Raw genomic sequence first — 25,304 nt, forward strand, 5'->3', positions numbered from 1 at the left:
GCCGGTAGGTGCGTGGCTGCTGCGCTCGGCGCTCCTCTGCCGGGGCCCAGGGGGCTGCTTTGTTAATGTTCATATACTTGCCTTGGCTGCTAGTCCGGGTCAGCTGTGGGTGTGCGTGTGGAGGGGGTGGGGGGCCGTGAGTCAGTGAACCATCATGTCCAGCTATGGTTTATTATTTCATGGAATAACAACAGCAGCGCCGCACGCCCCTGAAGATGGAGGAAACAGATGGTGCATCTCCTCCTGCACGCATGAGCTCACACACACCGAGAAGTCCAGGGAAAGGCACTCTGGCCATCCAAAGTCCAGGGCCCCATAGGACACACGAGCACACGCGGAGAATAAAACGCATGGAGGGCGTGCTGACAGGAGCTGCCCTGTGCGTGGACAGCTCCCGCACTGCCCCTGTGGACTAAGGCGCTGGACGTCTCTCACCCATTGAAGCTTCCTGAGACCTACCCCTCTCACCACCCTCGTCTGACTCGTCCCTACAGGCATGGGCATTGCCCACTATAGACCCCAGTAGGTTCACCAGCTCGGAATACCCCGATCGCCCTTCATAAAAGGTTTATTTGGTGTTAAAGGCACCTGCGTCCAAAACCACTGCTCCACCCTTCTTGGAGAGTTAAGACGGGCGAGAGTTAGGGGCGAGAGGGGTGCTGAGCGTCTTGACCCATTCATGAATATCCGAAAGGTGAGGCTACGCCCTACCCTTTATTGGCCCCGCGTAAACTAGAACTTGCCTAACAAAATGTTCTTTAACACTGGCTGGAGCAGGAAAATACAAAGGGACACAACACCCTATTGCCCGCTTTTCCTCTTATGCTTTTTTTCCCTTCCATTTGGGAACACGTGACGGTCGCTGTCTGGGAGTCTGCATGTGGCGCACAGGTATGCTGATGAGAGGCCGTGGGCTGCATTATGGGCACGCGAGGTGATCGACGGGTGGGTCAGAAGGGGCCGACTCGGAGGGAACGCGTGGAAAGTGTTGGTGTCAGAGTTGTGCGCCACTGTGCCTTCTACTCCCAATCTCGCTGCACTTGCAGTAATAATGTTTTTGCTTCTGTGCTGAGTTCACTTCTGACGCAAATCATCTTTGGCCCTATAAAGTAACATAACTAGCGCAGACGGATAAGAAGTCCGTGCTCTGCATTCACGTAATAGGACCGACATGCCACGTACTGACAAGCGGCCATAAACCTATATGTGTCTCTCAGTGTATTTGTGCCTCGCTTAAAAAAACATAAACCGCCTAACATTCATCATGTGACGCAGTTCTATACATCATAAAATACTATACTATGCGCAAACACATCATGCAGTTTGGGAATCAAATATGGCGAATTAAGGCTCATTTGAATGTGGTTGTGACATCCTCTCTTCCTGTGACGGAAGAAGCATAGAATCAAGAGCTATGGACCCTGTGCTAAAATCAAATTAATTACGCCATTAGTACACGTCCTGACCGCTTGCAAAGTGCCCCTTTGGTTGCAGAGACATCAATATTATCAGGACCGATTTGAGTGACGGCGCATTTGTCCAGCAAACTGAGATGCAGTCTCTTATCCGACAGGAAACATTCTGTATTTACATATTAACATATAATACTGCAGTTTTTCTATTTGAATATTCAGCCACGCATAGCGGTATTCGGCCGATTATAGAATGTCCATCTTTCTGTTGACAAACACAAATTTCAGAGGCCGGCATTGGTGTTTTCGAGAATTTAGCAGGTCGTGTGTTCTTTGGTGGCCGGAAAAGGGAGTGACGTCTGAGAGTGCAGTAGGATGTGTTTAGCATTGCAGATGGCTGTGAGTTGTAAATGAACAGAGCAGCAGCATGTCAGCGTAGCGACACCAAGGGAGGGCCTCATATGGGTCTTCCTGTCTGAATGTGGGTGGCGTGACTGCTGGTGGGGTGGTGGGCAGTGGGTCAGGTCGTGGCAGAGCCTAGTGAATGGCAAGCAGGGACTTACTAGTTATCAGGGATCGACGTTCAAGCTTATCTTTCGTTCAAGCTTATCTTTGATTCATTCTTGGTTTGAATTTGACTGAATAGTTTTAAAGTCACAAGATACGTTTTTAGGTCTGGAGTTAGCTTTGCTCTTTTGATTTTCCTACAATTATATGTACAGTGCAGTTACTCAAGGGGCTTTCAGCTTCTCCTCATCATCCATTGGTTTGATATTGTGTCACTCACATTTTTCTTCTGCCCACTACAGAGCACAACTTGTGGCAAAGGGTCAGGGCGCTTCACCCCTTGACTAACTTTGCTGAGAGTTGCGGCATTCTGCCCTCTCAGAAGAAGCCTATCCGCACACAAAGTAGTTCTCTTCAGTGGCCTGGGCTACCATGGCAATGTTTGCTTTCGGATACCCAGAAAGTATTTTTGTTATTAGCCATTTGTTTGTTAGATTGAGGCGGGTCACCAGCTTCCTCAATATTAAAGGTTTGTAAAAACGATGGCAAAACAAAATAATCACTGACTAAGCCAAAAGGCTGTCAGTAGCACCACACCCATTGGCTTTCCCAATGCTTGTTTAGTGTGGGAGCCATCACTGAGGAATGCCAAGGCTAATGCTCAAAATAGATAGCTAAATCGAGAGTAATCTGGTATTTCCCCTCCATTGTGTACACGAAATTTTGTATTGTCACAGTTTCCCATTAATGTTTACAGAAATGTGCTTATGGGGATTGGACGAGTCTAATACCACTCCCTGCGTACCCTCTGCTGCCATGTTTGTTCTGTGACAAAGCAATAATCAGTTTTTAGGTTTCGCTGGAGGGCGGAGCTCTTAGCTCCGCCTCCAGAGAAATCTCTTGATTTCAGTAAGGACTCTGGAATACGCCCCCCTGTCCCATTGGCTAGCTCCATAAATGGAGGCTAGCCATTGGAACAGAGATCTGTCCGTCAAGGCCGGACCAGATTCGGGGGCGTTCCCGAGATTTTTTCCCTGGGCGTTCCCAGGTGAGTGCTCTGCCTTTTGATTACCCTTTCCCGCCCCCTCCCGTTGTCTGTGCGCCGTTCCCGCCCCTGTAAACACGCCCCCACTCCCAAGCGCTTGAAAGTCCTTTCTTTCCTTTATTTTGCTTTGCAGGTGCCACCCTGCTTATGGCTGCCCTAGCGAGTGCCCACCTCACCTCTACGTTTAGTTTTCACTTCGAGGGTGCCACCCCTCAGTTATGCCCAAGTGTTCACCGCCGCCGGCCCGTGGATCTGCTCTGAGGCGCTGTCCCGCCTCCATCCCCCCAGGGCCGCGCTGCCATTGGCGGCCCGGAGAAGTGATTGCCGCTTGGTGATTGGTCCCCGGCTGCAGGGACTCCCGACGCGTCATCTTGAGGCCGCGCAGGGATTGGCCCAACCTCGAGGGCTTCCCCAAGCGCGACCCGGAAGTTTTTCACTTCGAGGGTGCCACCCCTCAGTTATGCCCAAGTGTTCACCGCCGCCGGCCCGTGGATCTGCTCTGAGGCGCTGTCCCGCCTCCATCCCCCCAGGGCCGCGCTGCCATTGGCGGCCCCGGAGAAGTGATTGCCGCTTGGTGATTGGTCCCCGGCTGCAAGGACTCCCGACGCGTCATCTTGAGGCCGCGCAGGGATTGGCCCAACCTCGAGGGCTTCCCCCAGCGCGACCCGGAAGTGCCCGCGGACACAAGGAAGGAACCGGCTGCATCGGCCAGCAAGACTCTCAAGAGGGAGAGCCCCGGCCGCCGGCGAACAGAGGAGACACGCTACTCCCTTAGAGCAGCCGAGGGAGCATGCAAAAGAACCCGGTGTCTCTTCGAGACACACTGCTTTACACACAGGGATGTTGCTGGTCGAAGACAAGCGCCTAAAGGTCCCGTTTGGACTCGTCTGAATTTCTGAAATAAACAGCGCAAGAAAGTGTGCAGCATTGTTTGCGCTTTCGCGCCACCGTGTTTTTTGACACCTGTGGAAAAATCACACCTTTTAAAAATTCTCCGTTGGGGGTTTACTAATGTGCATCATTAACACGGAAGTACTCACGGACTGAATTATGAAGGGGGTGACAGGACTTCCGGTAGCACTTTGCTTTTCTGAGAGGCTGTTGGTCATTCCTAAATTGAACTTGAGGTGCTTGATATTCAGAGGTGATGGAGGTACTCAGGTTTCCAACAGATTCTGAGGTCAGACGCACAGCCTCTCTAGTTCTCAAGCAGACTACACTCCTTTCTTCTCCCCCAAAAACTTTGCAAAATGGCAAAACTGGTGGTCTATAGCAGGGTCATGGCAGCTAAGCAGGGCCTTCCCATGAAAACTCTCAGACTACTGAAGTCTCCAGCAGCGGTTGGGCTGGTCTCTGTATTCCTAGGGCTGCTGAATGTGGTACCATGTGTTCCAAAGAGAGTGACCCTAGAGAAATTCTAGATTCCTTTTTCAAAAGTCTCAAACAGAGTGTCTGACAATCGTCTTTACTGTTTAACAAGATTAAGCAAAGTTTGAATAAAACCAATCAGATGACCTCACCAAATCCAACATATTGTTGGTAAAAGTGGAAGGAAAAAAGCATTGCTAAAAATGCAAATATATAAATCCGAAATTCCTTTTTGACTAAGAATGTGTGACAAGAAACTTTGGCTAAGAAGGGACTCTTGAAACACTAAAATAAAGGCAGACCAGAAATCCCAGTATGCTGAATAAGCAAGGAGGCAATCAAGATTTTAGATCGAGCATGGCCAGAGTATGCGCTGCTCTGCGAGACATGCTGTATTGAGGTAGGGACTTGAAGCTCTACCCACTCCCCGCTCATATTTTTCATTTGCTTATGTCATTATCCACTGTAGACACTGGGTGTTCATCAGTCAAAAGGCTTAGTAGGCCCTACTTAGTACCGACATTGCTCATTTTGTAACCTCCCATGGAGACAACTCCCGTTACAAGTGTTGTTACTTGGTAGGCTCTAATTACAGCCTCCGAGCACTATTTTCTCAAAAAGCTTTGTCCTGCCTGCTTTTGCAGGCAGGACACGCTGTCTCCTAATGCTTTTTAAAAATGTTATAGTACACATTTGCAATGCAATAGGTCTCACATTTGCAAATTAAAGCTACTAGCATTGTAAATGACAATGCCTTTTATCGGTTTTAAAAACAACACATAAATAAAAGGCATTGTCATTTACAATGCTAATAGCTAAAACTATTGTTAATGCGAGACCTATTGCATTGCAAATTATTGTTCTTCAGATCTGCTGGAATCCTTTTTTTAAACTAAATTGTACTAGGTATTTCTGAGCATGTGTAAATTCAGCACCTCAGACAGTTGAGTAGCAAGGGGACCATTGGCTCAAATGCAAGCAGGAACAAGCATTTACAATGCAACGGTTTCGCCTTTGGAAAAGTTTTAGCTATTGGCATTGTAAATTACAAAATTTGTATTTATGTGTTGGTTTTGAAAACAGATAAATAAATGGCATTGTCATTTACATTGCCAATAGCTCTAACTTTTCCAAAGGCGAAACCGTTGCATTGTAAATGCTTGTTTGGAGTGCATCGTATTTTGGAGTCATGCGCTGTGCATTTCTCCACCATCCAGTGATATGGTCTGGATAAAACGTGTATAAAAATGTTTTTCTGTTGTGGATGTTGACTGCAGGCTGGAATTTTAATGACTCACCTTGACATCGACTGTAAGCCCACAGTGCCACACATAGTGTCCACCATTTTTTTGTTTTTCCCCCTGCCTCCTGGAGTTTGAAACTATTTGACATGAAGTTTTGAATCTAAGACTTGGATGGAAAATCGAACTTGATTCTTTGTAATTATAAAATAGAAATAAATCCTGCTTTTCTGTGTTGAGATTGAACAAACAGCCAACGCTATTTATATCTATTTGAAATGTAACTTCTTTTTGTCTCTTTTTTTTTATCTTAAAGTTCCTTTGTTATCCTGGGGACCCAGCTTTAACTTTAGCATCTGGTATGTTGAAATTAATGGCATCGATGAGCCGGATGTTGTACAGCCGTGCCTGAACTGGTACAGCAAGGTAGGCCTGCAATTTAAATCTGTGTAATAAAAGTTATCTTATTGTACAGCAAAATGTTGTAATTACACAACAGAATACCTATTCTTGTTAGTATCTTTCTTGTGAAAAAGTACAATTTTCATGGTGCTTAAAGAAAGTTAAATGTCTGGTTTACTTTGTGTACACGGTCTTGTTGATGAAGTCCTCCAGTCTAAAGTTACTACTTGCCACCTGCTATGTGGAAAGTGCAGTCTAGTTACACAAACAGTAAGGTGAGTTTGTTGTCCAACAAATGAAGAAATGTTTGTGTTACACTGGAAAAATAGCTGAATTGCAATATATGTATATGGGGGTTTGTTTTGGTGCTACGGGCCACTGGTTCGTTTTCCGGACGAGTGTGGGTTGCTTAATCCTTGCTGGAAAGTTGCTACATCTAGGCGGAGTGTATAGCTACCAAGGTAACCCCTATCCCATGGGTGACTTTTTATTCAAGCCATTTCAGCCGATAGCATTTTCCATGCTGGGGCTCTTGGAGCATATTTAAAGTGGGAAAGTGCAAAGTACTGTTGGCTAAAGAGCTAGGCGCAAAGTAATGCATGATGACATGGCATTTGCAGCACTTGTTATCTTGTCTGTGGATAAGGGGCTTCAATTGTGGTTTATTTTGTTATTGATTACATTTAATGAAGTTTCAATTTACCATTTATGAAAGCTGTGCTAACATCAGACATCTTAAATTCAACCTCGGTGTCCGCTATAGCTTTGTAAATATCTCTCTACTTACTGGTTTGTTGAACTATTTAGTATGGTGTTGATAAAGCACAGGGCATTGACATTTCATATGCTTGTTGGTGCTATTAGTACATAAATATATGTATTTGTTGCTATTTTACCACAAAAATGCCTCATGCCCTCTTCCGGACCTGGGTTGCTTGTGTTCCCGTTCAGGGAGGATCTGGCTTGGCAGTTTGGGCTGGGCGGTTCTAATTGGTGGAGAGTCAAGACTGATTTACATATAGCTGGGTCCAAAGATGACATGGTGTGCAAAATAACATTGGATTGGGATGCGGCCCCAAGTTATTAACATTGGCAGAGATTAATTCAAGCTTTCACTTTTTTATATACTTTAGTATGTCGCCCTAATTTGAATTGGTATGCCCAGCTGCAGGTCCCGTGCACACACTGTCATTGGAACCAAGCTGTACCTGGCTGATAATCCGATAAATAGGGTGAAACTGGTCATGGGTTGCTTGTGTTCCACTTTGGGAAGACCTGGCTTGGCAGTACGGGCTAGACTGCTCTGGTTGGAGTAGGGTCAAGACTGATTTGCATATAACTGGATGCAAACTGAGGTCACATGTTGTGCAAAATAATGATTAATTGGGTTGCAGCCCTGAGTTATTACCAGTGACTGAGATTAATTCAAGCATTCCATCCATCACTTTTTTGTATACTTTTGTCATGCCCATTTCAGACATTGTTCGTTTGTCTCCTCGCTGATGCGATCTCTTTTTTTATATTTAGTTTTTAGTGTCATACAATTTGCTTTTTCCATTACAGGTAGTTCCCTAGTTCTCTGATTTCTTATTTTTCATGATCTTATAGCTTTCCAGTTTCCCTTTAATTTCTTTTCAATTGTTACCCTCCTCCACTCCGAAGCTTGCTGTATCTAACATGCTATTAAATTCTTTTATAATTAAGGATTACAAATAATTAATTGGATGAATTAGATTGTTCAAGATCTGAAATTCCTTTTTAGCACATGTACTCGCTGATTCGAACTCTTCATTGAGGCATTTTAATTTATAATGTGCTTTTGTGGAATGTTTCTTCAGTGATGTAGTCCTTATCTTGCCCCCAGGTGGACGATGAAGATGAATCCCCTCATTATCTTGATGTAAACCTGGGTAGTTTCAGAACAGTCATAGAAGCATTGCTGGATGTAACTGTGCGCAAACCTTCTTAAGTTTTGTGAGGCCCGATTTGATGTGGAATGAGATTTCGTCCTGTGATCCTGACTGGAGGTCAAATTAGAGCAGGAAAGATCTTCTGGGTCGAATACTGTACTTTTCCCTTCTCCCACCTCCACAGAGCCATTATTACAGGTGAGAAAAGTACCCTATTTGACCCAAAAGAGCCTTTGCACATGTCTTTCTTAGACTGGTCCCTCACCTCCTGAATGTCTGAATATATGAACAATCTAATTCGCACATCTTAGGACAATGAAGTAAACAATTGACTGAGGGTGGAATTCCCCATGTCTGTTAATGAAGGTAACGTTGACACATGGGGTAGTGCCATGCTTTCTCACTTTCAAGTGTAAGTATTCAAAAAACCTAAGAAGGGGAGATAAATCAATCAAGGACAGGCTTTTCAAAGTGTCTCTAATCTCTTCACTAAAAGACTTAAAGACATAAAAGGCCAGAGTCACAAGGGCAACGTGTTTATTGGTGTAACATAAACTGCTCAATTAAAACCGAATGTCACCACCTCTGATGCAGGTCTTGTGACTCGGTGCCTTCGGTTAGGAATCTTTTCATGAAAAGAATGTCTACATTTCTAAACACCCAGACACAATCCAGTGGTTTTGAAGGGGGTATTTCTGGTTCCGCCCACTCCACTGTGTCCTTGGACTGCAATAAAAGGCGATACTTTCGGTGGTCCTGCCAGTAGTAAAACGAGCCTCATTCGACCTGGAGCTGCAGGGAAAGTGATGATCCACAGCAGTCCCAGAACCCCCTATTGGCCGGTCTTTTCAAAAACTCTTTCCGTAAACACTTTTCTCATAGAAATGTGAGCTCTGTAAGCCCCTAAAAACTGCAGAAACATTTATCTGTAGCCATAGTGCAGAGCATTTAGTTATACATCAAAAGGGGCTGGCGTTTGTGTCTATTGCAATCTATTTTAATTTTTTATAAACAATCTGTGCAAATAGTTCATTATTACAGACATTAAAATCTTTGAACGAAGTGCACGAGAAATAGCATGCTAAATGCATGTTTTACTTCCATCAATTTATAATAGATCTGTAGCGGAGTACAGCCCCTGAATTTTAAGCATTAATAAATACAAGACTTGAGCATAACCTGTAGTAATATGAATGAAGTGGTGCTTGAAGATGAAAATAAGGATCTTCAATATAAACACGTGGGCCCACTTTTTATAAGAAGCTCACACAATATGACGTGAGGATTCATAAATTGTGCCATGCTGCAACAAAGATTAAGGATGGTGTTGCAAAATAAGAAAAAACTGTTTTGCTGAACACTCCTTTGTTCTCCTGTATGTAGCCACAGAGACAAACCTATGAGCTTGAAAGCTTATATGGGCCCCAACCAATTCTTGAAGGAGCCTACCAGGTCTTTTCTTGCATTTAACCATATTTTTATTTGGCACATTCACTGAAAAACAAAACTTAAAGTAGTGTACTAATCAGGTGTTGAAATAACATAAAAACGAATGTTTAAAATACAAAAAAAGCCACTGAAATTCACTAGTTAAATTTTACTGAGCCAAATATATAACTTGCGCCTCTGCCTCTTCATGAACACATCCCACGCATACAAAGAACCAGATCGGGAGGACGAGCATTCTCTAACATCGCTCCTCAAGTGTGGAACGGCTTCCCACTTCACATTAGAGCCTCCTTTTTTCTTGAATTTTGCAAGAAGCGGGAGACCTAGTTTTTCAATTAATCAACCTACCTACCATAGGCAGGGTGAAGCACACATACCTGCAGAGCTCCAGGATACTCTCGCGGGTGATAGCACGCTGTACAAATACACATAATTTAACAAAACATACATTGCTTATCACCTCACATAATACATCCTTTATTATATGTTAATTTACGTCATTGATGGCTTCACTGATGACACCATACTCAAATAGAGCACAGAGTTACTGTGTGAACATGTGTGGGTGCATAGCATGGAAATAGGCTTAAGTCCTGTAAGTATTGTTGTGGATGGTGAAAGATATATGTTGCACAGTTGTCAAGCCAATAAAGTTTAGGGTGCAAGAATTACTCCATTTTAAATAAGGTAAAGGCTGATGTGGGTTGCAGAGTTGTATTCAAAGTTAGGTTGTGGCTTAAAGCACAAGCTTGTTAAAAATGTGTGAGAAAGGCCAGGGTATCTGGTGACCCATATATTAACCACCAGTAGATATCAGGGCACGTGCTCATTTTAAATATTTGTAATACAGTGCTATAGAAAAATTCTATGTGGCAAGAACGTTTCTGAAGAGTGGCTGTTTATTTGCTTAACTTCGTTGAAGATTTTGAGATATTACAGATAGAGGATCAATGTGAACTGCGGTGTCCCACTTAAAGGTGGTTTATCTCAGACTGGCATTGTAAACATGGCTGTAAGGTTGTATACCGCTGTGCCCATCTCATGAATGTGTAATGTATAACTAAACCAGGGAGTGTTCTACATTGAGCCTGGCAAATTGTGTATTTTCAGTGACAAATGCATATCTGCCTACCACTTTACCTAAAATCCTGTGAAGTCTTTAATAGGTTAATCCCATTAAGTTGAATAGAAAATTGACCACAGCTATAGCTTGTTAAATTACTTAAAGTCCAAAAACCCCATGGCAATGACTGGACTGGGGGATGTCATCTGTGATGTAATTTGAGGTGTCATCCGTAATGTAATCAGTAATGTAATTTGAGATGTCATTAGTAATGTCTTCAATGATTTAATTTCACGTCATGAGTGATTTAACGTGAGCTAATGAGCAGCGGTTATCATGGGTGCAGGTCATAGCTAGGTTAATAAACTATAACCAATGAAATCCAGTCTTTGATCTTTTAAGTGTTTTTTTATCACATTCAGCCAACACCCCTGCTGAGCATGGCTTTGGCCCAGTGCAGCGGTGAGTTCAAAGCCGGGCATGGCCATTGGTGTGCGGCCACCTTCCTGCTGAAGGCGGCTACAGCCCTGCACAGTAGTGGTTGGCTCCAGGGCCTGGCTTATGGTTGAACCCTGCACCGAACCCTCTGCACACTTCCGTCCCCTTGCAAACATCCAAGCCACATTTCATTTATTATGGTTTTTGGGATACCGCAGTACTGCTGCTGTACCAGAGATCAAGCCTCATACCCTACTGCAGTAGCTTGCAAACCTCTCCCAGTAAAGCTTGAATTGAACTACGCTACCATGGTGGTGAAGCCTGTTGTGTTGGCTCCCGCTGGAGTACTGCAGTTTCATTGGAGGCTCTCTTGGAGTTGCCGCTGCGCCCAGACCCCCACAAATGCCTGGGTCTCAGGGTATCTTTACTCTGCCCCCTTATGCTATTTTAAAAAAAAATTGAGGGACAGGGACCAAGTTCTGAAATGGTTGCAACAGCAATTTTTTCTAATTTGTGACTGGCCAGTCAGAACCAATGTTCCCTCTAATCTGTTTCCTCTGTGTGCGGCGGTGTAAGGTCTCTGTTCGCTGCATCCAATGCTATGTGATCCAAGAACCAGACCGTGCATGTGAGTGCAGCAACAAATATCAGTGCAAAAATCACTCCAAACCTTTGCTTAAAAAGTGAAAATACAGTGCATTTCCACACATAAAGCACCACATGATGGGTTTTAAGGCAGGTTTGCAATTCACATACACACACCATGACATGAATTGCTTACACATGCAAGCACACTTCGGCTTGAGTAAAGCACAGGACTCCAACTGTGGTACCAAGATAAGATTTCGCTAAATATTCTCAACTAGAGCTCTGTTCATAGAGTGGGGAATTGTTGGGAGTCTATACAAGATCGCATAACTGGGGGTACATGCAGGGGGGCACATGTTATGCCCCTCTGTGTGCAGGCACCCCTAGTTCCTGCCGGGCATGAACTGTTGACACAACGATCTCAAATCAATTCTTTGAATGCTCTGAGAACCCTTTTGAATTTGCTTTCCAATAGAGGAAGACTAGGTGGCTCTCCCTCCTCCAGCGCAACAATCGATACATGGACATTTATGAAACTGACCCTTATGCATATATACTACCTGTACTGAGTGAGTTGTGTGTGCCTACATGCCCAGCCACCTTCTTTTTCTCTCTGTGTGTGTGTATATATATATATATATATATATATATATATATATATACATATACATTACCTACTGGCGGTCGCCAGTAGGTATATATAGTTAGGATTTTTTCTCTATGGGATTTTTGAAAATTCTATGTCTAATAACTTTGGCGTTTGTGGACGGAATTGGCTGAAATTTTCAGGAAAATGGCACATTTTGTTTCTGAGCAGCCCTTGAAAATTTGGGGGGGGTTCGTCCAGTGGGGGCCGAGAAAAAAGGGGGGTCCCAAAACGTGTTTTTAACATTGAGTTTTCCATAGGGCGGTTAGCCTCACTTTTAGCCCGAACGGCTGAATGGATTTGCACGAAACTTGGCAAAATTGTAGGGACTGGTAGCCCGATGTGCCTTTTGTAGGTCTCAATATATGTGCTGCAGTGGATTTTGAGAAATTAACGTTCAAAAAAAGATATATATCTGTAAGCGCGGACCAGGCAGCGCCCCGGTTCGCGTACTTGACGCGTAACGGAACTTCGCGTAGCGAAGCTGATTGGCTCTCCGGTGTCTGTCAACATTCTAAACAGTCCGGAGCGGCCGCCATCTTGTCTCTCGGTAGGATCGAGAGACAAGAGGAGGCCAAAACAAAGGGGGAAATAACTATAAGGGGGCATAGTAGATCCTCGCTGACCCCCTAGGTTTAATGTGGAGGTTTTAAAGGGGCCCCGCGAAGCAAAAAAAAAATAAATTTTTTTTTTGTTTTTTTTCGTGGTTAGCGCCCGGTACGCGAACCGGGAAGCGTTCTGGGGAGCGTACCACAATGAAAAATGAATGATAGACTTTTCAAATGCTGTATGTTAATTGATTGTTGGTTTTGTTGATTATTTTTTATTTTTTTTTATTTTTTAAGCTTTTTTTATTGTGTTTCATAATTTATTAAACTTTCTAACATTTCATTGTCAGAAATTTCATAAATATCATGGAATATAGATTGTAGTCTCTGAGGTTGTAAAATGTCCTCATTTGCAAGGAGGTTATCTACTGCTTGTACACATTGCAGTAGTTCTTGGTCCCAAGTTTCATCCATAAATTCAATCTCATTTGGATCAATGATTTCTGTGTTGGACTCTGGAAGGACAATTTCAAATGAAATGTTTTGTTCACTTTCCATTTTCCCTGAAATTTGCATAAAAAAAAATATATATTAGTAGAGGTAGGGCACTGTTGGGATTAATTTTAGATAGGCAGTTTTTAACAGAGAATTTATCTTTGGGCAGTGTATAGTATCAGAGTGGAAGTAGGAATATAAAAAATTGTATCTAAATTTATAAGTACTACAGAGGGATAGTATATAACTAACAGAAAAAGTTTGCCATATTAACTTAAAGTGCACAATATACTTCAGTTTTAAAAATAACAACTTACCTTTAAAAAGAAGTTGAAGTTATTAATGAAAATCCTATTGAAATGTACACCAGGAAGTAGTAGTCAAAATGGCTGTGTTTCCTTCTCTTCCTTTATATATATTCGGGTACACAACCAATCAAATGTCAGGTAAAAAAAGTAGAAAATGAAAGTAACATTTTAATTGGTTGTCAATTCCAACATTTCAGATGTGTTTTGTGAAGTAATTTACCTCACGGTATTTAGAGAGGTCTACAGGCTAAATGGCTAAATGGAATTCCAATCAAATTTGTGAAAATGGTAGGGATTGGTATGTAGTATGAGCTAATCTATATTTGGTGAAATTGTCTCAAGTGGCTTTTCTGTGAACTACTTTCCCACCTTTTTTGATGGTGCGCTTCCCAGGGAGCGACCCGGTACGCGAACCGTTGAGCGCCCCGGTTCGCGTACCTTAAGCGTTCCGGGAATTAGCATTTACAAAACCTTGAAAATTCACTGAAAAAACCATAGGTTATAGACCATATATAGTTAGGAATTAGCATTTAGAAAACCTTATTTTACTCACACAAAACCATTGAAATTCCATATATAGTTAGTTGCAATAACTATATATCGCGCACCCGCAATCCACTGCTGATGATGTCACATATTACATCATTCATGACATGGTCAGTGACATCACTGATGACATCACTGATGACATCTCAAATGACATCACTGATGACATCACTGATGACATCTCAAATGACATCACTGATGACATCATGACACACCAATACCAGTTACTACATACGCACTCACTGATTCCTACGTCTACACACACATTCACTCATTCACCCATACAATAACTCATACATACAGTCACTTATTATTACAACACTATCATATGCACTCATACACCTATGCAGACAGTCACACACTGCCACTCATCCATGGAGTTACTCACACACCAAGCCAGTCCTGTAAAGAATCAATCACACTTCCATTTCTTCATCTATACAGTTAAACACAGAACATCATACTTCAGTGACATCACTGATGACATCACTAATGACATCTGAAATGACATCACTGATGACATCTCAAATGACATCACTGATGACATCATGACACACCAATACCAGTTACTACATACGCACTCACTGATTCGTACGTCTACACACACATTCACTCATTCACCCATACAATTACTCATACATACAGTCAGTTATTATTAGAACACTATCATATGCACTCATACACCTAGTCAGTCCTGTGAAGAATCAATCACACTTCGATTTCCTCATCTATAGTTAAACACAGAACACCATACTTTTCACACATATACTAACACATACTTACTCTCTTATACAATCACTGATACAAGTACACATTGATATGCACAGTCACACACCTCCCAGCCAGCCACACACACACTCAGTCTTCCATACATCCAGTCATTCTTCAATATGTAAAACGTATTTAAACTTTACAAAAACACACAGACACTAGATGATGTCATCAGTGATGTCATTTGAGATGTCATCAGTGATGTCATCAGTGATGTCACTGACCATGTCATGAATGATGTAATATGTGACATCATCAGCAGTGGATTGCGGGTGCGCGATATATAGTTATTGCAACTAACTATATATGGAATTTCAATGGTTTTGTGTGAGTAAAATAAGGTTTTCTAAATGCTAATTCCTAACTATATATGGTCTATAACCTATGGTTTTTTCAGTGAATTTTTATATATATATATATATATATACATATATATATATATATGTATACACACACACACACACGCGCATAAAATATACTCGCTTGTGCACAGACAAGAAATATTCAAGTGTATAGTAAAGAATTTTGGTGTAGGTCCTTGCTGGATTGTCCAGAGAAGGTCTGCAAATCAGTATTGGCTGAAACATGTCAAAACTACAAAGAGAGACTATGAGAAACTGGGTTATTAGTTGGGAAGGAGGAGAGTATTGTGGAAGTAATAAGTCTGCAATTGTCTTTTGACTCGGAGCCAAGTACCCCATTGAAGCACTCGGCTAGGGTAGCAAAGTTGATTAGTCCAAGGCATATTTAGAAGAGATGGTGTGGTCTAGTAGTACCAATTTTCTGGCACGCAACAACAATACTCCAAAAAATTGTCCAGTTAGTGTTTCTTCTTTTAAAAGGGAAAAGTACACTTATTTCACAACCATACGCAACTATTAACTTACAAATATATACATCCGGTAGATGAAAATAACTTTGGTAACATTCTCATATCACATTTCACCCTTAGTGGGTTCTGAACCACATAATCACAATCACCCCCATCTATAACAGTTATTGTTAGACCTGGCACCATTGGCGTGGGTCTCCCTTCCATTTTTGCTGTTGCCTCGTATTTTTGCTGGTGTTGTATGCTCTGGGCACTGTGCCACTGCTATTCAGTGCCACAGTGCAAGGGCTCCCTACTGTAAATTGATGTACTAATCAGTGGTTCGATGTTTGACTATTTGGTTTACTTGTCAGACCCTAGTCTAGCGCACTGAGTGTGTCCAGGGCGTGTCATCTAAATGCTGCTGGTGGGCCTGCAGCACTGGTTGTGCCACCCACAGAAGCAGCCTTGTAAAATATGCCTATGGTCTGCCATGGCAGAGCCTGCGTGCAGACTAGTACTGTCATGCTGACTGGGCAAGTGCACCCACCTGCCAGTCCCTAAACCTTCCCTTTTCTTCATATCAGTCACCCCTATGGTAGGCCCAATGGCAGGGTGAATTGTAAGTATAAGGTGGGACACGCCCTGATGTGTGTGGCGTGTCCTAATAGTGAATTACAGCCATTTTCGTTTTTCACTATTGCAAGGCTACCTGTTCTCCATAGGCCAGAATGGGCTATTAGAATTGTTACACTTTATAATCCAAACTGTCTCAGAGAACATGGTAGAAATTCGAGTTTAGTATGCCTGAACTCAGAATAATAAAATACATCTTTTAGAGAAGTTTATCCTAATATTCTGTGTTTGCAAATTCCACTTTTAGAAAGTAGGTATTTGCTTGTGTAACCATTTAAACCTGCCTCTGCTAGTTTGTGTATTCATATGTCTGGTTTTGTGAGTGACAGGGCTGGGGAATTCCAGAAGACAGGCTGAGTCACCCAGTGGTGAATAGAGAGTTCTGCATCTAGATGGGAGGGAGGAGTTGCACCTGAACCTTGAATATGGCTGTGCCTGCCTTCCACAATGCTGGCTCCACCTCCTGTGGGGCGTCTGATGTGCCTGCCCTGCACTGTGAAAGGAAAGGAGAAGTCTGGTAAACAGAGTGCTTCAGAACTGGTTTGGACTGGGCAAAGGCCCCTCTCCCCTCAGAGAACAAAGGAATTTGGGGAATAAATATTGGGACCCTGATCCCATGAAATTAGATCACTTTGGACTACAAGAAGAAACTTTTACTGAGAAGAGGAACCTGAAGAAACTGAGGTGAGACTATTCCCAAGCTGAAGTGCTGCTTGGGGATTGGCCTGCAGTGGTTGCCTTACTGCCAAAGAAAGGATAAAGGAACTTTATGAACTTTGCTTTCAACATATGAAGGATCTCCAATGGCTTGGAAAAGAGCTTGCCTCCTGCTGAAGTCTCACGGACAACAGACTTCACCCCCCAGCTCCCCAGAGTTCTTTTGGAAGTGCCTGGTGCTGTTTTGGGCCTTCTGAGGAACTGCATGTCGCAAGGAGCTGGAAGAGCGACTCAACGAGAAGCTGCGTGTCGCCGTCGCTGTGCCTGCCGTCGCAACTCCGAAGGATGGTGTTGCCGCTTGGACTGTCACACTTCACCGCATCGGAGAGAAGCGTGCCGCAACGAAGAGGAAGCGTATCGCCGTCGCTGCTGCCGCTGTCGCAACTCCGAAGGAGGGTGTCGCCGCTGTAGTTTTCGCACTGCACTGCATCAGGAGAAGAATCTCGCAACGAGGTCGGAGCGTGTCGCTGTTGCTGTTCCTGCCGTCGCAACTCCGAAGGAGGGTGTTGCTGCTGGAACTGTCGCATTGCACCGCATCGACCAAGACCACCTCGCATCCCCGAGAAGCGCACCGCCGTCGGAGCTGCTGCCGTCGCATCTTGGATGTCGCCGCTGTAGTTGTCGCATCGAGCAGAAGCTTCACGCATCGTGGGAGAAGAGCGTCGCCGCTGGAGCTGTTGCCGTCGCATCGTATGTGTGTCGCCACTGCAGTCCACGCATCGAACCGAGAACTTCTCGCATCCCCGAGAAGCGTGCTGCATCTGGAAGATCTTCACGTCTTTATTTCTTTGCACCTGACTTTGCCGCATTTCCCATCGCTGCGACATTGCTTGTCGTGGAAGCGCAACGCAACTTAAGGTACATTGACGCAGAGTGTCGCATCTAAGAACTGAACTGAACTAAGCTTAAATCTACCATCTTAAAGTAATCATAGTGTGTATTTTTGTCGTTTATGGTCTTTTGGTAACTCTATATAAAGTCTACTTATTTTTTATATAAAACCTGTGTGGTGTCCATTTTTAGTGTTGTTACTGGGTTACTGTATGTGGTCACTACTGCTTAACTCACAACGCCTCTGAAGTAAGCCTTGACTGCTCGCGCCACGCAGCCTAGAGGGTGAGCCGGGGTTATTTTAGGAGTGTAATCCCCTTGTCCTGACTAGAGGAGAGGGTCCTTACTTGTCACAAGTACTTATCTGTGCCAACTAGGGACCCCCAAATCTAACATTGGAAGCATCAGCGGCAAGGATGCTGGATTTGCAATTGTGACTCATGTACAGTGACTGGTGAACACTACTTAGTGAGTGCAGACCATAACAATACCGCATACTTTTTGGTAGTGTCCTTTTTGGATTTTTTCTATTTTTGAAAGATGCCTAATTCAGTAGAGAGAGCTGACTCTGTAGCCTCCCTTAATTGCGAATGGGAAGAAGAGAGGCTGGAATGCTACACAGTAAGGCAGATTAAGTACTTTTGCAAGAAATTCAATGTTTCCACTTCTGGATTTAAAGTGAAGGAAGACTTCTACAAGGCACTGATTGCCTGAGTAGAAGCCAGGAAAACTCATATGATTGAGGAGGATGATGATGCAGAAGCACAACAGGAAGAGCCACTGGGCTCAAGAGGAAGGAAGGTACCTTCCCCTGCAGGTAGCATTGGCTCTATCAAAAGGCTGTCTCCAGAGGAGTTGGAGGACAGAGAAAGGTCAGAAGGCATGCAATGGAATTTACCAGGTTCAAGGTGGATAGGCAGCTGGAATTAGAAATTAGAAAGTTAGATCTTGAGGAAAAGAAAATGCAGTTTGAGCACGAAAAGGTTTTGAGGGAGTTGGAGTTTAAAAACAAAAGTTAACACTTACTCCCTCTGGAAGCAGCATGCCATCAGTACATACAGAAAGTAGAGTGTATATTCCCAAGGATGTTGTGAAAGAGTTTTACAAAAATGATGATATTGGTCAGTGGTTCAGAGCCTGTGAGATAGCCATGTCTTCCTACCGGGTCCCTGAGAGAGATTGGGGAGCGGGGGTGTTGGGAAGGTTCCTTAGTGAGGGGCGGGATACATTGTTAGACTTGCCTTCTGAAGTCCACAATTCATACAGCCACATGAAAGATGCATTGATGTCTAGATATGGTTTGACACCTGAGCTCTATAGGCAGAGGTTCAGGAAATGCAAAAAGTTAGAAAACAGTACTTGGGTTGAATATGTCACTTTCTTTTGAAGAGCATTGGATGGTTGGGTAAAGGGCAGCAAGGTTAATGATTTTCAAGATCTCTTTGATTTGATTGCATGGGAGCACTTGTCTGATAATTGTTTTCCAGAGCTGCGCCCGCATCTGATAGATAGCAAGCTGACTAACCCTAGGAAGCTTGCTGAGGAGGCGGACCGATGGGTCAGTACCAGGGTCCACAAGATTCACATGGGAGACTCAGCCAAAGGTGGGCAGGGTCCCCAGCAGAAGAGTGGGGGGACTAGGGTAAACAGAAGGAGTTCCGCAAAGGGCCCCAAAGTAGTCCCCAAGGGAACCCTGTGAAAGGTTCCTAGCCTCCCCCTGAGAGAAAACAAGGGGCCTGACAGGTAGTCCTGTTCTCCAGGAGCCCCCGAAATGTTACAAGTGTGGTGACCTGGGTCATAAGGCGAATGATCCCAGGTGCCACCTGTTTGGTAAACAAGCACCCCCTGGTGCTCTGCCCCGGCAGATGGCTAGTGTAGCCTTGTGGGAGGAGATTGAAGTCCAAGGTGGGGGGGTCCTGCACAGGTGACCCTTGTCTCCTTAGGAGACTGTGAGATGGTCTCAGAAGCTCAGCTACCCAGGAACACTAAGAAATATGGGCAGCGAGTGACCGTCAATGGCCAAAAAGTGGAGGCTCTTAGAGACACAGGAGCCAGTGTGACAGCTGTCAGGTGTCACCTGGTGTCTCAAGAGCAGATTTTCCCTTATGCATTTTGCCGAGTTGTTAACGCCGACAACACAGAGAGTCATTGTCCAATGGTTCAGGTTCCCTTTGAGTGGGGGAGGGGTCTCTGGTACTCTTCAGGTAGCTGAGAGGCCCGCCATGCCTGTTGACTGTTTGTTGGGAAAGGATTTGAAGAGCTCCCCTTGGGAAAAGGTGGAGAAAACAACTCACTTGAAGATGGTTGGACTGCCTGACTGGGCGTGCGTGACCACCCGGTCAATGTCAGCCAGTAGGGGTTTTCAAGAGAACCTGGAGCCTGAGCGGGAGGCCCAGGGTCCTACCAAAGAGAGAAGTGGCGAGAGGCACTGGAAACCGGCCCCGAAGTTCCCACGGCCCAGGAGGAGGTAGACCCTGAGGGAGATGTCCTGGAGCCTACCGGGGAGCAAGTAGCTGAACTGGGGGACCTGCCTGAGCTGACCCATTGGCAGCAATAAGGAGACCCCTCCAGGGAAGAATTTTGCCAGGAACAGAGAGAGTGCCCTTCTCTTGTGGGCTTGCGGCAACAGGCTGCAAGCCAGGCAGCAGGTGATCAGCAGGGTCACACTTGATTTACTGGGAGAATGTTCTCCTGTATAGTGAGCCTAAGGTTAATGAACCTGGGTCAGCCCGTGTGCTGGTGGTACCCCAGAAGTTCAGAGCCTTCCTACTGGGGCTGGCTCATAATGTGCTGTTAGCAGGACATTTGGGGCAGGACAAGACCTTTGAAAGGCTTGTCACCCACTTTTATTGGCCCCAAATGCGCAAGAGTTCTGATACTCATTGCAGGACTTGTCAGACTTGCCAGGCAAGTGGAAAGAGTGGGAGGAAGCACAAGGCTTCTCTCCAGCCATTCCCTGTGGTCAGTACCCCCTTTGAGCGGGTGGGGATTGACATTATGGGGTCACTGGACACCAAGACAGCCATGGGTAACAGGTTCAGCCTGGTCTTGGTGGAGAAGTGTGGCTCAATGGTTAAAGCGGCAGACCCTGATGCAGAGGTCTAGCCCGGGACCAGGGTTCAATTCCCCGCCTCGGCGGGTCTTGGGCTCAAAAATTCCACGGACCTGATAATTCTCGCCTCAGTGCCTATTCCAATCATAGAGTCCCACTCTGCAACTCTGGGCAATAGCTTGCTTAATCTCCACAACGGCTCCCACAACGCTAAGGATGCCTGGTCTCCACCTTGGGGGTGCCCAGGAGTGGACACCTCACAGGGAAAGCCAGGGTGGGTTCCACAGCGGTATTCGCACAAGCGCCTTGAGACCCTTGCGGGTGAGTAGTGCGCTATACAAGTATCAATTTACATTACATTACATTACATTACATTACATGCCACCCGGTACCCGGAAGCCATACCTCTGAGGACAGTGACGGCCCCGTGGTGGGACAAGCACTAATGGGAATTTTCTCCCGAGTGGGATTCTCTCGCGAGGTAGTGTCTGACCGGGGGACCAACTTAATTTCCAAGTATATGAAGTCCCTGTGGCAGGAGTGTGGTGTAACCTGCAAGTTCACCACTCCTTACCACCCCCAAGGAAATGGGCTGGTTGAAAGGTTCAACCGGACCCTGAAGGGCATGATAATGGGTCTTGAGGAACCCATGAGGTATAAGTGGGGCGTCCTCTTACCATGCCTACTCTTTGCATACGTGAGGTGCCACAGAAATCTCAAGGGTTCAGTCTCTTTAAGCTTCTCTATGGACACCCAGTCAGAAGATCTCTGAGTTTGGTTAAGGAAGGCTGGGACCAATCTCCCAGGAAACCTCCCCAGGATGTATACAGCTGCATGCTGGCCTTCAGAAACCAGACTAGGCGTTTCAGGCAACTCGCTGAGGCGAATCTGGAAGCCAGCCAGGAGGAGATGAAGCGCTGGTATGACCAGAATGCCACTCTGGTAGAGCTTCAACCTGGCCAGAAAGTGTGGGTCATGGCCCCAGTGGAGCCCTGCGCGCTCCAAGATAAGTGGACCGGACCATTTGAGGTTGTGGAGCACAAGAGTCCAGTTACCTGCTTGGTGGACTTGCGGTCTCCTAGGAAACCCTTGAAGGTCCTACATGTCAACCGCCTTAAGCCCCACTTAGAGAAGTCTGAAGTGGGCATGCTCTTGACAACAGATGCTGGGACGGAGGAGGAGACTGAGCCTCTTCCTGAACTCCTGTCAGCCTCAGAGCAAGATGGGTCAGTGGATGGTGTTAACCTCTCTTCCACCCTGACCCCTGAGCAACAGAATGACTGCCGCCAGTTGCTGGGACAGTTTTCTGATCTGTTCTCCCTGGTTCCTAGTGTCACAGATTGGTGCGTCCATGATGTGGACACAGGAGACAACTTACCTGTGAAGCACAAGTCTTACAGGGTAACTGACAGGGTAAGGGCTTGCATTAAGGAGGAGGTCTCAAAGATGCTTGCACTTGGGGTGATTGAGTCATCTAGCAGTCCTTGGGCCAGCCCAGTGGTCTTGGTCCTGAAGGCTGCAGCGCCGGGTGCCACACCCGATCTCCGGTTCTGTGTGGACTACAGAGGGCTCAATTCAGTCACGAAGAATGATGCGCACCCCAACCCCAGAGATGATGAGCTCATAGATCGGCTAGGGGCGGCACAGTACCTCAGCACATTTGATTTAACATCTGGGTACTGGCAGATCGCCTTGACTGATGGGGCAAAGGAGAGGTCAGCATTCTCCACACCAGATGGGCTTTTCCAGTTCCGTGTTATGCCCTTTGGGATGAAGAATGCCCCTGCCACCTTTCAGAGGTTGGTCATCCAGGTGTTGGTTGGACTGGATGAGTTCAGTGCCGCCTACCTGGATGACATTGCAGTGTTCAGTGCCAGTTGGGAGGAACATCTGCGCCACCTCTGGGAAGTGTTGATGGCGCTGCGGAAAGCAGGCCTCACGATCAAGGCGAGTAAGTGCCAGATCGGGCAGGGTTCTGTGGTGTACTTGGGACACCAAGTTGGGAGCAGCCAGGTGGCACCCCTACAACCCAAGATTGAAACCATCCTGGCTTGGGAGCCACCCAAAACCCAGACAGAGGTGAGAGCCTTTTTAGGTCTCACAGGGTATTACTGGAGGTTTGTCAAGGGGTATGGCAGCATGGTTGCTCCCTTGACAGAGCTGACTTCCAAGAAGCAGCCCACGAAGGTGATCTGGACTGACACCTGTCAGAAAGGTTTTGAGGCCCTGAAAGCTGCCATGTACACGGCGCCCGTGCTCCTGGCACTCAACTTCTCAAGAGAGTTTATCGTCCAAACAGACGTTTCAGAGCATGGTGTGGGTGCTGTTCTGTCACAGATGAATGAGGAGGGCCTAGATCAACCTATAGCCATTATCAGTAGAAGGTTATTTCCACGGGAACAGAGGTGGAGTGCTATTGAGCGTGAGGCATTTGCTGTGGTCTGGGCACTGAAGAAGCTGAGACCATACCTGTTTAGGACTCACTTCTGTGTTCAGACACACCACAGGCCGCTCAGATGGTTGATGCAGATGAGGGGTGAGAATCCAAAGCTGTTGAGGTGGTCTATTTCCCTACAGGGCACGGACTTTACGGTGGAACACCGCCCTCGTACAGAACACGCCAACGCTGATGGTCTGTCAAGATTTTTCCGCCTTAGTGAAGAGAACTCCCAGGAGATAGGGTAGTTCTCCCCACTTTTCAGCTGGAGGGGACACATGTTAGACCTGGCACAATTGGCGTGGGTCTCCCTTCCATTTTTGCTGTTGCCTCGTATTTTTGCTGGTGTTGCATGCTTTGGGCATTGTACCACTGCTATTCAGTGCCACAGTGAAAGTGCTCCCTACTGTAAATTGATGTACTAATCAGTAGTTCCATGTTTGGCTATTTGGTTTACTTGTCAGACCCTAGTCTAGTGCACTGAGTGTGCCCAGGGCGCGTGTAATCCAAATGCTGCTCGTGGGCCTGCAGCACTGGTTGTGCCACCCACAGAAGCAGCCTTGTAAAATATGTCTAAGGTCTGCCATAGCAGAGCCTGCGTGCAGTCTGGTACTGTCATGCTGACTGGGCAAGTGCACCCACTTGCCAGTCCCTAAACCTTCCCTTTTCTTCATATCAGTCACCCCTATGGTAGGCCCAAGGGCAGGGTGCATTGTAAGTATAAGGTAGGACACGCCCTGATGTGTGTGGCATGTCCTAATAGTGAATTACAGCCATTTTTTTTCAATATTGCAAGGCTACCTGTTCTCCATAGGCCAGAATGGGCTGTTATAATTGTTACACTTTATAATCCTAACTGTCTCAGAGAACATGGCAGAAATTCGAGTTTAGTATGCCTGAACTCAGAATAATAAAATGCATCTTTTAGTGAAGTTTATTTTAATAATCTGTGTTTGCAAATTCCACTTTTAGAAAGTAGGTATTTGCTTGTCTAACCATTCAAACCTGCCTCTGCTAGTTTGTGTATTCCTACATCTGGTTTTGTGAGTGACAGGGCAGGGGAATTCCAGGAGACAGGCTGAGTCACCCAGTGGTGAATAGAGGGATCTGCATCTAGATGGGAGGGAGGAGTTGCACCTGAACCTTGAATAGGGCTGTGTCTGACTTCCACAATACTGGCTCCACCCCCTGGGGAGCGGCTGATGTCTCTGCCCTGCACACTGAAAGAAGGAGTCCTGTAAACAAAGTACTCCAGGACTGTACTTGCCTTCCACAATGCTGGCTCCACCTCCTGTGGGACTTCTTATGTGCCTGCCCTGCACTGTGAAAGGAAAGGAGAAGTCTGGTAAACAGAGTGCTTCAGAACTGGTTTGGACTGGGCAAAGGCGCCTCTCCCCCCAGGGAAAAAAATTATTTTGGGGTATAAATATTGGGACCCTGATCCCATGAAATTACATCACTTGGGACTACAAGAAGACACCTTTACTGAGGAGAGGAACCTGAAGGAACTGAGGAGAGACTGTTCCCAAGCTGAAGTGCTGCTTGGGGGATTGGCCTGCAGTGGTTGCCTTACTGCCAAAGAAAGGAGAAAGGAACTTTGTGTACTTTGCTTACAACTTGCGATGGATCTGCAAGGGCTTGGAAAAGAGCTTGCCTCCTGCTGAAGTCTCAGGGACAACAAACTTCACCCCCCTGCTCCCCAGAGTTCTTTTGGAAGTGCCTGTTGCTGTTTTGGGCCTTCTGAGGAACTGCGTGTTGCAAGGAGCTGGAAGCGCGACTCAACGAGAAGAAGTGTGTCGCCTTCGCTGTGCCTGCCGTCGCAACTCCGAAGGAGGGTGTCGCAGCTGGAACTGTAGCACTGCACCGCATCGGAGAGAAGCGTGCCGCAACGAAGAGGAAGGATGTCGCCGTCGTTGCTGCATGCCTCGCAACTCCGAAGGAGGGTGTCGCCGCTGTAGTTGCCGCACTGCACCTCATCAGGAGAAGAATCTCGCAACAAGGTCGGAGCGTGTCGCCGTAGCTGTGCCTGTCGTCGCATCTCCAAAGGAGGGTATCGCCGCTGGAACTGTCGCATTGCACCGCA

General features: G+C 45.7%; 1 protein-coding gene across 2 annotated transcripts in view; it reads left to right on the plus strand.

Annotated features, from left to right (window-relative positions):
• MKLN1 (muskelin 1) overlaps positions 1-25,304 on the plus strand; it is a 785,750-nt gene that overhangs the window by 246,584 nt on the left and 513,862 nt on the right. For both annotated transcript variants that reach the window (XM_078677414.1, XM_078677419.1), the window contains exon 5: positions 5,890-5,999. In XM_078677414.1, the coding sequence (XP_078533540.1) occupies positions 5,890-5,999 (110 nt within the window). The remainder of the gene's footprint in view (positions 1-5,889; positions 6,000-25,304) is intronic.

This window comes from Lissotriton helveticus, chromosome 1_1 (assembly GCF_964261635.1).
Source record: "Lissotriton helveticus chromosome 1_1, aLisHel1.1, whole genome shotgun sequence".
In the NCBI taxonomy this organism is placed as follows: domain Eukaryota; kingdom Metazoa; phylum Chordata; class Amphibia; order Caudata; family Salamandridae; genus Lissotriton; species Lissotriton helveticus.